At 34.0% G+C, this 14,977-nt stretch overlaps 2 protein-coding genes across 2 annotated transcripts; both read left to right on the top strand.

Annotated features, from left to right (window-relative positions):
* Positions 1 to 1,896: 1,896 nt before the first annotated feature.
* LOC134239084 (mucin-2-like) lies at positions 1,897 to 5,392 on the top strand. The gene is made up of 5 exons (XM_062721242.1): positions 1,897 to 1,960; positions 2,117 to 3,978; positions 4,071 to 4,318; positions 4,410 to 5,053; positions 5,304 to 5,392. The coding sequence occupies exons 1-5, from the start codon at positions 1,897 to 1,899 to the stop codon at positions 5,390 to 5,392; spliced, it is 2,907 nt and encodes a 968-aa protein (XP_062577226.1).
* Positions 5,393 to 6,343: 951 nt separating this feature from the next.
* Positions 6,344 to 8,798, top strand: LOC134239091 (uncharacterized). Its single transcript, XM_062721249.1, has 7 exons — positions 6,344 to 6,518; positions 6,631 to 6,808; positions 6,972 to 7,139; positions 7,331 to 7,463; positions 7,552 to 7,683; positions 7,874 to 7,977; positions 8,653 to 8,798. The coding sequence occupies exons 1-6, from the start codon at positions 6,386 to 6,388 to the stop codon at positions 7,973 to 7,975; spliced, it is 846 nt and encodes a 281-aa protein (XP_062577233.1). The 5' UTR covers positions 6,344 to 6,385; the 3' UTR covers positions 7,976 to 7,977; positions 8,653 to 8,798.
* The last annotated feature ends 6,179 nt before the right edge of the window (positions 8,799 to 14,977 follow it).

Genomic DNA, 14,977 nt, shown 5'->3' with positions numbered 1-14,977 from the left:
CATTGAAATTCTTGAATCTTTTGTTTTAACCTAACTTCATAAACTGAGCCCCAAATCTTTTTCCATGTAATTTCAGTTTGCATCAGTTTCTCCAATTTTTGTTGGGATTTTGGAGTGATATTTTTGTTTAATACTCTTTGTATATCTTTGAGTTTTATATCTTCAAAATATATGAACTTGTTTGTTTTTCTTACAAATAAAAAATTATCATACATCACAAAAAGATTATTTATTTCATCATCTATTCTATTTACAGTATTTCTCCCTTCTAGAATGTCAAGATAGGTTTTAGGTATAGCGGTTTTAATTTTACTGTATTCAAAAATCCAACTTCTTTTATCAAGTAGTTTTGAAAATATGTAGGCATTAGTCTTAAAAGTCTTAGTATCATTATCCCAAATATCTCCAATAGTTTGTAGACCACATTTAATAAAAGACTCTATATATAGGCTTTTGCCTCGAAATTGTATATCTTTATTTCCAAAAATCTGACATTTCAAAACTTCATCTTTGCTTTCTGGTGGAAAGTGTGATCTAAATTCACTGTATGCCAATAATGCATTTTTATAAAATGTTGGTAGTTTATTAAGAGATATGTTCATAAGATCAGAGCAATTGCAAATAAGATATTCCTGTTTTGGATGAATATCTTTACTTTTTAGCCAGAGCTTTCCTATAGCATTCCAGTTTTCAAGTTCAGAGTGCATTATTTTGTATATTGTTTTAATTTGTTTACTTTTAATAATGTAATAAATTTATCATGTCTAATCCCCCCTCAGCTTTACTAAGACAACAAACATTTCTATCTACTTTGTTTACTTTCTGATCCCATATATAAGACCAGATAATGTCATTAATTTTTTTGCTGTAAATATTTGGTATGCCTCTCATTTCAATTTCATAACCAATAATAGGAATTACAAGATTTTTTATTATTAATGTTTTTCCTTTAAATGTCAAATTGGTCTCTTATTTTGATATGTGTCTCTCACAAATTATATTCTTTCATCGTATGCAATATACCATCACCTCCATACCCCGGTATGGTGTTTTTGTCTCCAAATTAAATGGACAATCAAGGTTCTGGACTACGATCAAATTTTATAACTGAAGCAAGCTACTGACAAATGCTTACTGACATGTTTCCCATTAATTGTTAGGCCATTTTGAGTAAGGATTACTCCGTTTGACGGTGGATACTGACTACTCTTGGGCTTCAAGATTTGTATTCTTCACTTTTCACATTACATATATATTTGCTTGACCTGGATGAAAGAAAACGAAGTAATAAGTAATAAAAGCAAAATAGAATTATGTAACTAGTATTCAGAACTTTGGAGCTATAAAAAATTTCAATGAGAGTTTAGAGTTTGAAAACCTCTACCATGATAAGCAAACAATCAGGCGCGGAGAGTGGGGCGGGGGGGTCCACCACGTCAATTTATTTTAAACATACCCATGAAATTTCTTGACAGACAAAAAATTAATTAAAAGAAAAAAATTCAAACAAAATAATATCAATTCCCCAAAAATGAAAAAAAAACTATTACTTAATGGTGGTGTTGGGGTCCACGTTTTACAGGAGTTGTCCATAGTCAGTTTATATTTGCTTCAGTACATACTCTTTTAGAATAAATCTGCTGCAAATTCCAGCTGGGGAAAGGTCCGGACCCCCACCCCACCCCATTTAGATTCGCGCATGACAATGATTCTATGATTTAATTTATATTTCAAACAAATGGCTGAAAAAAATATTTAATGGAAATACGGGTTTGTTTTCATACAATGTTGACGATAAACTCTCAGTACAACGTATTGGTTGTATTTTTATTCAAACTTTATTTCTTTTCAGCGCTATTAGGAATTTTAATAGTAATTACGAATGCACATCTAACAATGCAAAATAACGTTGTGTGGATAGAGTCAGTAGACGAATCACTTTCTTCTGATTTACTATCAGGTCAGTCATTTGAGATCTTCTTAAGACAAGAGCTTCACATGAAACAAGTACCAGCACATTTAATCAAATTTCTCTTAATGGTCAAACATCCCCCCCCCCATAAAAAATATAAAAAAAATTGTACAACGATTTCAAGTGTCAATTTCTATATAACAGAATTAAAGAGTTTTCCAGCGTTCCGGACTCTAAGGCCACGGACAGCAGAGACTGTGAGTGATAACGAGTCTCCAAGTGATGCTACGCATTCTACAACACAACCATCAACTACATCTCCTCCTGCAACAAAAACAAGTGATGCTACACCTTCTACAATACAATCATCAACTACATCTCCTCCTGCAACAAAAACAAGTGGTGCTACACCTTCTACAACACAACCATCAACTACATATCCTCCTGCAACAATAACGAGTGATGCTACACCTTCTACAATACAATCATCAACCACATCTCCCCCTGGAACTAAAACAAGTGGTGCTACACCTTCTACAACTCAATCATCAACGACATCTCCTCCTGCAACAAAAACAAGTGGTGCTACACCTTCTACAACACAACCATCAAGTGTAACTACATCTCCTTCTGTAACAAAAACAAGTGGTGCTACACCTTCTACAACTCTATCATCAACTACATCTCCTTCTGTAACAAAAACAAGTGACGCTACACCTTGTACAACTCAATCATCAACTACATCTCCTTCTGTAACAAAAACAAGTGGTGCTACACCTTCTACAATACAACCATCAACTACATATCCTCCTGCAACAAAAACAAGTGGTGCTACACCTTCTACAACACAATCATCAAGTATAACTACACTTCCTCCTGCAACAAAAACAAGTGGTGCTACACCTTCTACAACACAACCATCAAGTGTAACTACATATCCTCCTGCAACAAAAACAAGCGATGCTCCATCTTCTACAACACAATCATCAAGTATAACTACACTTCATCCTGCAACAAAAACAAGTGATGCTACACCTTCTACAATACAATCATCAAGTGTAACTACATCTCCGTCTGCAACAAAAACAAGTGATGCTACACCTTCTACAACACAATCATCAAGTATAACTACATCTCCTCTTGCAACAAAAACAAGTGGTGCTACACCTTCTACAACACAATCATCAACTACATATCCTACTACAACAAAAACAAGCGATGCTCCATCTTCTACAACACAACCATCAAGTGTTACTACATCTCCTCCTGCAACAAAAACAAGTGGTGCTACACCTTCAACAACTCAATCATCAACTACATCTCCTTCTGTAACAAAAACAAGTGTTGCTACACCTTCTACAACACAACCATCAAGTGTAACTACATCTCCTCCTGCAATAAAAACAAGTGGTGCTACACCTTCTACAACTCAATCATCAACTACATCTCCTTCTGTAACAAAAACAAGTGGTGCTACACCTTCTACAATACAACCATCAACTACATATCCTCCTGCAACAAAAACAAGCGATGCTCCATCTTCTACAACACAATCATCAAGTATAACTACACTTCCTCCTGCAACAAAAACAAGTGATGCTACACCTTCTACAATACAACCATCACCTACATATCCTCCTGCAACAAAAACAAGTGATGCTACATCTTCTACAACACAATCATCAAGTATAACTACACTTCCTCCTGCAACAAAAACAAGTGATGCTACACCCTCTACAACTCAATCATCAACTACATATCCTCCTGCAACAAAAACAAGTGGTGCTACACCTTTTACAACACAATCATCAAGTGTAACTACATCTCCTCCTGCAACAAAAACAAGCGATGCTACACCTTCTACAATACAATCATCAACTACATATCCTCCTGCAACAAAAACAAGTGGTGCTACACCTTCTACAACACAACCATCAAGTGTTACTACATCTCCTCCTGCAACAAAAACAAGTGGTGCTACACCTTCTACAACTCAATCATCAACTACATATCCTCCTGCAACAAAAACAAGTGGTGCTACACCTTCTACAACACAACCATCAAGTGTAACTACATCTCCTCCTGCAACAAAAACAATCGATGCTACACCTTCTACAACACAACCATCAACTATATCTCCTTCTGTAACAAAAACAAGTGGTGCTACACCTTCTACAACTCAATCATCAACTACATCTCCTTCTGTAACAAAAACAAGTGGTGCTACACCTTCTACAACTCAATCATCAACTACATATCCTCCTGCATCAAAAACAAGTGGTGCTACACCTTCTACAACACAACCATCAAGTGTAACTACATCTCCTCCTGCAACAAAAACAAGTGGTGCTACACCTTCTACAACTCAATCATCAACTACATCTCCTTCATTAACAAAAACAAGTGGTGCTACACCTTCTACAACTCAATCATCAACTACATCTCCTCCTGCAACAAAAACAAGTGGTGCTACACCTTCTACAACATAACCATCAAGTGTAACTACATCTCCTCCTGCAACAAAAACAAGTGGTGCTACACCTTCTACAACACAACCATCAACTACATCTCCTTCTGTAACAAAAACAAGTGGTGCTACACCTTCTACAACTCAATCATCAACTACATCTCCTTCTGTAACAAAAACAAGTGGTGCTACACCTTCTACAACTCAATCATCAACTACATATCCTCCTGCAACAAAAACAAGTGGTGCTACACCTTCTACAACACAACCATCAAGTGTAGCTACATCTCCTCCTGCAACAAAAACAAGTGGTGCTACACCTTCTACAACACAACCATCAACTACATCTCCTTCATTAACAAAAACAGGTGGTGCTACACCTTCAACAACACAATCACCAAGTATAACTACACTTCCTCCTGCAACAAAAACAAGTGGTGCTACACCTTCTACAACACAACCATCAACTACATCTCCTTCTGTAACAAAAACAAGTGGTGCTACACCTTCTACAACACAACCATCAAGTGTAACTACATCTCCTACAAGTGATGATTTATCTTCTACAACAGAAATACAAGGTGAAACAACAGCTCTTACTTTAGGGACAACAAGCGATCCTACATCTCAAGGAGATTCTGGGAATAACGAAATCCCAGTGGAACCCATTATCGGTAAGACATAATTTTATCAGATGAAGTCTTATAATTAGTTTTCCTTCTTAAAACAAAAGCAGCCTCTTTATAGATTCAAAGGGATAAGAACAATAAAAATTTTATTCTGATCGATTACGTGTATATTTTTTCCTCTGCTGCATGTGGCCTTTTTGAAAACATATATTAAATATTTAACAAATAATTGATATTATATTATGAGTATGTACATGATTAGCAGTTTAAAATGATGTATAAATGAAATTTTCAGAACGATTATTGACAAAGTTATTGAAAGACAAAGTAGTATCAGATATTTTGGATCACCCTGTACATGTTTTGGGAAAACTGTCACATTGAGTCTTTGGAACTCTCCGCCTTTTAACCTTAGAGAATGAACTTCATTACCTAGTTTCAAAAAGGATATTAAAACTTATTTTTTCAGCCTATCAGGGTAGATTTCAATTTGTAAGTCATTTAAAAATACAGCTGTAAATATGTTTTTTTTTGGTTAGATAGTGACACTTTTGCAAATAAAAACGATGTTTGTCTAAAACTTAATTTTCCCCCATCGGCCGAAAATATCTAAAAAATGATTGCTTTTTAGATTAACTTTATTCTTATTTATTTTTAGTTGGAGGAGCAGTTTTCCAGATCCATTTCATTTTTATGTTTAGCGGTAACGTTTCAAGCAGTCTTAACTTTACGGAATCCTTGAAACATCAGGTACATGTTGTTTCTATGTAGTAGGGCCTATCATTGATAATATATGTGATAACACAGTTTATAATAAAGCATACAAACAATGTTCACATATACAAACGAAATGCAAAAGAAATATGAATGTATATATGAATTCTTTGTAGATGAAATTATATATATTCCTTGGGTTAGAAGATGTTGTTGATGATATTAGGTAACTCAATGATACATTTTTCATTGACAATTCATATGCTCGAATGGATTAAACTTGATATATTTACTATACATGCTTATTGATTTTAACTTTTCATAATCACAAATTTAATATATACGTATTGGACAATTTGCAATTTGTAGAATTTTTACATCACCAAACGCCAGAAGAAGGGAAAAACGAAATCTCCATCTTATAGTTCATAGCAGCAATAATGATGGAAACAAGGCTTTAGAGTACGCATATATTTGGTCTTTTGTGTTTGGACAAAATCTACTCTAGCTGAAAATTTGACATACATTTTCGAAAAAAATATGTACTGTGTACTTTTCTCTGAACTCAGACATTTTTTACATCCCTTTTTCTGTAGACAAAATGTAAATACATCTGTTAGAATAGACGTTGACTTTAGCGTGGCAGAATTGAGAGGTAGACAAATGAGTTTGGACGATCTGGAACAGGCAGTGGCAGACAACATACTATCCAATCTGGACAAACTGAATACAACTGCTGGACAAGTCTTAAATGAGCCAGAGGACATTATATCAAGTCTACACAACCAAACAGAAGGTTCTCTCTCTTTCTCTCTCTCTCTCTCTCTCTCTGTATGTGCGAGTCTGTGGATTTGTTTATGTTTGTGTATGAACTTATTTTATTTAACTTACATAACGTCTTTTACAAGGGAAAACTGAGTGTGATGCTGTTTCTGTTGAACAACTTTGTTTTCCGGGATACGACTGTACACCTACTGCATCAAACTACACCGCTGAATGTGTCCATAAATGTACCACTTCGGGATTGACCTGTAGAAACAACGGGCACTGTTACTTTGACACCATAGTCCAGCAGACTGCTTGCAGGTTTTTTTCAGCAAGCTTTTTAAAAACGTTTAGCATTTCTTGCAACAGTCTTAAGAATCTTGTACGAGTGAAAACTTCCATGAACCCGAATGTTAATGATACATTTTTTATGCATGCCTTTCTCTAGCCTTCTTTAATTGTTTATTTGATACTTGTTAAACAGCTGTCAAAAGAGTTTAATGACGATTTATTACGGACCCGAATGTGAAGAGAGGACTGGGAGATTTGAATACGTTGTTGGCCTGTCTGTCGGTATCACTGGAGGATTGGTTCTCATAATTCTCCTTACTGTCTGCTGTAGACGTATCTCTAAGCACGAAAAGACTGACAGGTGACAAAAATGCCTCTATGTTCACTCCTTCACATGCATTAAAATTATCTGATGTTGTGGTATTGAAAAAAACAACGAAAAAGGAAAATGTACTCATCCGTATGTTGACGGTATAGATACCGGAATCATTTACTGGTGTCCACATTTAATAAAAGAATCATTTCACAAAAATGTACTGTTTTGTATTTTAGAGAAAAATATGGAGAATATGACACAGAGTTTTTAAAGAATAGATTTGAACTTTATGAGCTGAATTCCGAGATATCCAGGAAAGAATCTCCAGAGCCATACACATATTCTGGAGCTCTAGGTGTTACAAATAAGGTATACTAGTCTTCTTATTGTGTTAATGTCAGGGAATTGCTATACAAAACTTGGATAGAATACTACATAGAAATAGTTTGTTTCTCAGGTGTATGAGCAATTTGGACGTCAAAGAAAGTATATTTCTGAGATGTACGTACCGAAGAAAACACTGTCTTTCCCCCAAAGTCCATATTTCAATGATCCAGGGGCCGTAGAAAACATTGATACATTCAAAAATGTGAGTAGGAACAAGTTGTCAACAATGCTGTCAATGCTCTGAGGAATTCCTCATAATGGCAGACATTTGATACTTTAACACTGAAAGTTTCTTATTTCAAGGGAAGGTTTTATTAATTACCAAGACAATTTCCTGTAGGATGAGAGTCTTATAACTCTGCATTATTTTTGTGTTTTATGTGTAATTTCAGTTCTCTATAAAGAGGCCTCAAGTTTTCAATGATCCAGTGAATGACCAGGACAGTCCATACTACAGACCTCAGACACACCAACGTCCCTATAGCCAGATATAGCAGTACATACCTTAATTTTACATAGAAAAAATATAAGTCATATAGAGGTATATTTGTCTAACCAAAATTATGGTGATTCTTGAAATTTGCCGAATTAAAATCTTATAATCAAATGGGGAAAAATTAAAAATCTCTTGATTTAAATGTTATTTTAAAAAGCGACTTCCTTAACCTTAGCCATACTTTTTTAATGAGATCATAGGGGAATACCGTTACAAAAATATATCAAGATGGACAACCGATTTAGTTATAGGACACAAATGCATACTTGAACAGCATGCATGTATGCATGCTTAGAGTCTTGGATAATAAAGTTTTACAAAATCTTTGTATATCAGCGTGCTGAAAGTTATACACATACATGTATTAAGATACACCCGTCGATCAAAAAGAGATTATATTTTTGTAAGTATTTTAACGAACTTAACAAACAACATTCATGCAATCATAAAAGTATCAATCTAAAATATCTTCTATATTTTCTTTATTCTAATGAATCTATCAGAAAAATGTTAATTCATTTGATCACTGACCATGACGTCAACCTCAACATAAATTTTGAAGTTCTTGATTACGTCCTATTGCAAAAACTATGCAAAGTTATGGATCATATAATTTTTATTTCAAATTTTAGCCAAACGGTCTGTATGTAAGACATTATTGTTTTTAAATTTCAGACAGGACAGAGAAAGTAACCATGAAAATATGTTCTGGTATCATCCAACAACTGTTTTATTGACTGTATTCTAAGACGAGATTGTTTTATACAGACATTCCATTTACATTTTGAATTTTGAATTTTATAATTGTAATTCTATATATGTAAAGCTCAACTTTAGCCTCATATATATGACTATTCTTTCCAATGTAATAACCTTAATTTTCTTGTTGGTATACTTAAGGAAAAACTATCTATTTTTTTGGTTTTTATGATGCTTAAAATTATCACGCAAGCCAATCGATTGATCATCGTCATGAAATAAAAAAGTCTGACAGTTATTCCTTATATTTACATGCTCTTGATTCCTCAAATCCACTCGTTCTAAGCCCCGCTTCTGTCTCTATTTGTCCCGCCCCGCGCGTGATTTTTTAACCGCACCCATCGATGAACCAATAGATCTTTGGAGAAAAAGAGTACAATTACTATTTGTAATTTTATCTGGGACAAGGACTTGAAATGTAAATATAATTGCATAAATTGAAAATAATATTTTTTGTGTCGCATGTCAAAGGACACATTAGTGATGAGTTGAATAAAAGCATAAAATCAAATTTTATAATTTTTTATATAATATTTGAGAAAAATTAAATAATATCTATGATTAGATATATCATATTGAATACAAATATTATTACCCAATGAATATATTTCTAGTTCTAATTACAAGATCTGTTATTTCTAATTCTACACCTGACCTTAATCTTAATTTTGTTTAACAAATTATAGACTAACTTTTTCTGAGGTATTTTTCTGTGTAGAATTTTCAAATCCTAGCTTTTCTACTACGTATACTTTATCACTTTTGTGAATGAACCCCTGTTTTCTATACATATTTCTTGTCATTTACTGAATAAAAAATATTTGTTCTTATTCAAGTATTCTGTCTTTGCTTGCTTGGAGCAAAAAGCAACGTTATATGAACTAAGGAACATATAAAACTTTTAAAATAATTCACCCCGCATCTTACTGATTGTCTTTACAATTTTACATATGAAAACTTATCCAAGTATACAAAGTTGTCGAGATATAGGTCTTAAAAATAACTATGCAAAGGGAACATTTTCCCTGTTGCCAATAATTCAACATTTATATATTTATACCCCCGCTTGAAAAGTGGGAGGGTATATAATAATTAAGATGTCCATCTGTCCGTCTGTACGTCCGTCCGTCTGTTACGCTTTGGAGTACCCATCTCGTATCCACAACTCCTATAATACCATAGAATGAAATGAGATTTTCACAGAATCTTTATTATTTTTACTTTTTATTAACATTTTTTCCAGAATATCTTTTATCGATTCTCAGACGACGGTTGATAAACGCTGCTTAGTAAATAAATTATTGTAAAATGTACTATTTCACCTAAATTCTTTAATGCCCCCATGGCTTCGTCTACAACAGAGAACAGTTGAAAAGACTACGACAATCAGTATCAGTGCAAAGCCTAGGGTTCGTGAATCCTAGCACCGTCTTCAACTTTCCAGTCTGGTTTTCTTAATTTGCCCCATAATATAGTGAAAGCAAAGAGGATCGACATCTGTTGGTATAAATATTTACCAGTATTTTTTTGAAAATTTATTTCTGTAGTCTCAAAGATTAGATGAATGAACTCTCACATCTTTACGATCAAATGAGGATTGTTCGAAGTGTTCGTGGAAGATGTCAATCTTCATTAACCTATGATACTTCCATTGCCCCTATGTTATAGGCATTTGTGTATAAATCCCCATACACCATGGTATAATTTCACATTGTTGCAGTTATACCATGGCTTCCATGGTATAATTTCTTTTTTATAATCCATGCTATAAAAAATAAAGCAAAACAGGGTTTCTTTATTAATTAAAATTAACAAAATAAAGCAATTGTATCACGACAAACAAATTTATCTGAATTTGTTTACAGTCCAAACAAATCTAAGAATGCCTGAACATGGTTATTAATTTCCAAAATTAAAAGTGAAACTACACTGATTAAATGCACTTTTCAACTGGTTCAGAATTTCTGTTGCCGACGTTTCTGTAGGACCCATACTACATTTTAAATCAACACCGGAATTTGGGAGACTTGGCAAGCTCAGTTTCACATCCACATTATGATTTTCTTTACCGGAACTGCATGTAGCATTTTGAACACACAAAGACGAATCTTCAACAAGTTCAGAGTATTTCCGTTTTCTCGCATGTAGCGCAGAATACTAGTACCCGTTGTTAAAAGGTAGAGTGATTTAGGAGGGTAAAAATCCCCATCACGTTTCCTTACTTCAACTATGAACCTCGAGAGCCATCTGTTTATGTCATACCCGGAAAAATGGTCCAAATTTGGAATATTTTCAAGTGCAGTATTTCGTGAAATGAGCCCTCCTCCAAGCATCCTTTAGGATGTACAGGATGAGGGCCATTCTATGTAATGAGCCTGAGGCTCATAAAGGGTATCATATAGCATTTTCCATCGAGCCAGCGAAGCGAATCTCATTTTTAAAGAAGTTAAAAATATCTGCCTCTGCCTCGGTATGCATTGTTGTACCTTTGCATTTGGCTGGAGTAATTTTGATTGCTGTACTTTTTTTGTAAACGGCAAGCTATTTTTGGGTTTTGAATCCCAGAATGGGGTATTGTTTTTGCAACTCAGTCATAGCTTCTTTGTCGGACTTAAGGGGGCCGACTATAGTTTCCATTGCGCAATATTTCGCGCATCATAGTAAAATGAAGCGTATTTACTGTTTTAATACAACTTTTTTCGCTTAATTATAAAAATTAAACAAAATGAAGAAATTATAGGTATAAAATTGTAATAACAACTGATATAACTGATTTTTTAACCGATTTTGCAATTGATAGGTACGTTGACGTCGATGCAGTGTGTTTTTGACGTTATGATAATCTGTAGCTCTTATAGAAAAGGGTAATAAAAATATTATTAAAGAAAAAGTAATGAACATACGTTCTTGAAATTTAAAACATAGAAATTTGAGAATCTCTCCAATATTGTTATTATGTTTTCATGTGAATCCATTGCATACGTCATATTTTGTCATGCTCTATAAAAATAGTAAAATTTGGTAATTTTTTGCATTTTGAGATGCCCCCTCTGGTAACAAGACGGTAGAATTTTGTGTTTCTTACAAATATTGTATAATATAGTATTCCTCATCAAATATCATAGTTTGAACAAAATGTCTATTGTAGTATTTGTATAATTTGCTTTAAAGTGCTAAAAATTGGCATTTTCCTATATAATCCTATAGTAAATGTACCTGTATTTTGAGACGGTCCCTCAAAAATACCTGGACGGTAGATTTCCCCCAAACTTTGCATGTACGCTGAAGTTAATGTAAGCTATATAAGTTATAAAAATGAAGAGTTTTGCTATTGTAGTTTTCACCCAATAAAACTATAGTCGGCCCCCTTAATAGATATTGCTGCATTTACAGCTTTTGCCAACCCATCGTTAACTTTAGGTCCTGTTTTTTCTGTAGCATTTAATTGGGGAATATCCCACAAATCATTGTCCTCTTTCAAATCATTATCTATTGTAATTTGCAAAGCTTTCCTATCAAAAACATCTTAGAAGGCATCATTTGGATTAATACCTGGGATTGAAGGTGAGGGCTCTGGGTTATCTAAATAACTCAGATCAAAATCAAACTCATTTGGCCCGTCATAAACATTATAATCTACACTGTTTTGATCATAATCTGGAACAGACACAAACTGTTTTACAGGTTTGTTACTTTTATTGTATACATCTGCCTGTGTTACAGTGCAAGGTGGAATTTGTTTATTGTTGCTGACATTGTGTTCCATAGATTCTGAAACATTATTATAACCAGAACTGCGCGCCGTATTTTCGGCCATTTGACTTGACAATAATGAAATCGACTAAAGTATTTTATCAATCCCCATCATTGAAATTGATGTCATGAACTATTTGAGGGTTTGTATTTGTGCTTACCTGTTTCTTAGATTTCTTTGTTTTTGCACGTGTTTTATCTACCGTACCTGGGGTAGGCGTTTTACGCTTCACTCCCCTCGTAGTTTTCCTGTTATCTGTGGCATTAGTACTAGCCGAACTTCTAGTGGCAACTTTATTGCCAAAAAGTTCTTCAATGTCTGAGAATTTCTCAGTATCACTGTCTCTAAGAGACAACATGTCCTCATTATCGGACGCCATTTCCGAGAACACGGCAAAAATTAAGAAAAATTTAACAAACCAAACCTTACTTGACTTACAAAAACAGCGGTGTAAAATAAATATTGTTATTACCTAACCTACTATATAAATTACAATTAGGCATTTTGAACCGTTTCACGGTTTACTTTATGTTTTTGCGTGATCATGAAACAGTGAACTGTTGACCGGTCCACAGAATAAACTGTTGACTGTTTAAAGCGTCATCGTGATATTCAAGCGTTTTGATTATCACGACATCACTATTTACCTGCTCTATAATTTATCAAATTTAAATAAAACACACAAACAATCAATTTATTAAGTATTACTTTAAATTAAAAATATTAATTTAATCTTTACATCATGTGTTCAGCTAATTAATAGACAAGTATGTGAATAAACAGTTGTGAAAACTTTTTATTGATTGTTTGTGTGTTTTTCTTCCAATTTAATTAATCATATAGTAGGTTAGGTAATAAAACACTTATTCAATGACTACTCGGTGAAACAGTCAAAATGCTGTCCCTCGGTAGTGGGGGAGACCTGGGAAACTGTTGCCCTCGGCCTTCGGCCTCTGGCAACAGTTTCCCAGGTCTCCCCCACTACCTCGGGACAACATTTTGACTGGTTTACCTCGTAGTCATTAAATAAGTGTATACTGTTTTACAGCATAAACCCCCCAAACAAACTTTAACAACGTTCTTAGTTAAACAGATTTTCAATAATCGAACACCACACCTGTGTGTTTTTCTTTTTTTTTTTTGACGAAGTTGATCCTTACGTCGCGGGTTCGAATCCCACTGCGGGATGTAGAGACCGGTCCTTCAGACGAGACCGTGAAAAACCGAAATCCTATGTCACAGTAAGTGATGGCACAAAAAAGATCTCTCGCTGTTCAATCATCTTCAGTGACCCTGAAAGCTTAGTACAAATTTAAAACTTGTAGCCCCCCGCCAGCAAGTAGTGGTGTCTCTGTGAATGAGAAATTCTCAGAATTAACAAATCAAATATTATGAATTATATTTTACATGCATACTAAATGAAAATGGGGCACCTGGTGAGATGAACGATATACAGAAATTGAAACAAAAGTTGAAAATATAAATTTAGCATAAAGATACGCATAAAATCCATAAGTTCAATGTAAAACTTTTTCACTTTTCAGAAAACTCTAAAAATTTAGTGAGGCATTTGCCTCACTTGCCTCAATGGTAGTTACGGCCTTGGTTATTGATTATAAATTCCCCTTTCCACCCCCTATTTTCTGAGAATGGTTCCTTCTTTAATTAATGATGATGCAATTTTCCGAGAATCGTTTCTTCTTTAATTTGTGATGATGCAATACCTTGAATGAGGTTCCATAGGGATAATGCTTGAATAAAATTATATTACACTTAATTAAATTAATACTGATAAACATGTTGTACACATTTAAAATGAATTTAATATTTATATATTATAGGTTAAAACATATAAACCATACATATTTTGACTGTTTTGTGGTGTATTGTAAATTATACCATGATTTGGGTTTCACGACCCTGGGTTTAACCTCACGAGACGAAGTCGTGAAACCCAAACCATGGTATAATTTACAATACACCACAAAACGGTCAAAATTGTATGGTTTATCTATTACTTATGCTACTTTCAAGAAATTTAAAATAAGCTGATTTCCGAGATGTTATGTCGAATATTATTAAAAATGTAGCTTGCAAATTTAGTTATTGTCCTGCTTTGTTCCCGAAATGTATGACTGAGATACCAACATCGATTGTAATATTGAATTGGGATTCACTGAAATATGAAAATTAATCAAGTTTCAACATGATGACTCATATAGTAATGCAATTAATGGACAGAAGCGTTTTTTTGCTGAGATAAATGTCGGGCTGACTACTGTCTTTTTCAGATGACTTTCTTCAAATGCTTTATACCCCATATGCATGGTTAGGAATAACATTAAATCATAGAAGTAAACTTTTTCTTTGGTTACAATTTTACTACAAAAAAAATGATTATATACTGAAACTATTCATAATAAGGATGTCCATTATGTTTACAGAATCATTACAACACGAAGTTAAATGGTCAACCTGTGTCCAAAT

The sequence above is a fragment of the Saccostrea cucullata genome, unplaced genomic scaffold, assembly GCF_032062105.1.
Source record: "Saccostrea cucullata isolate Sc308-1 unplaced genomic scaffold, CSIRO_AGI_Scuc_v1 ctg376, whole genome shotgun sequence".
NCBI lineage: Eukaryota > Metazoa > Mollusca > Bivalvia > Ostreida > Ostreidae > Saccostrea > Saccostrea cuccullata.
The sequence above is the reverse complement of the archived record's forward strand: the minus strand, read 5'-3'. Positions and strand labels throughout refer to the sequence as shown.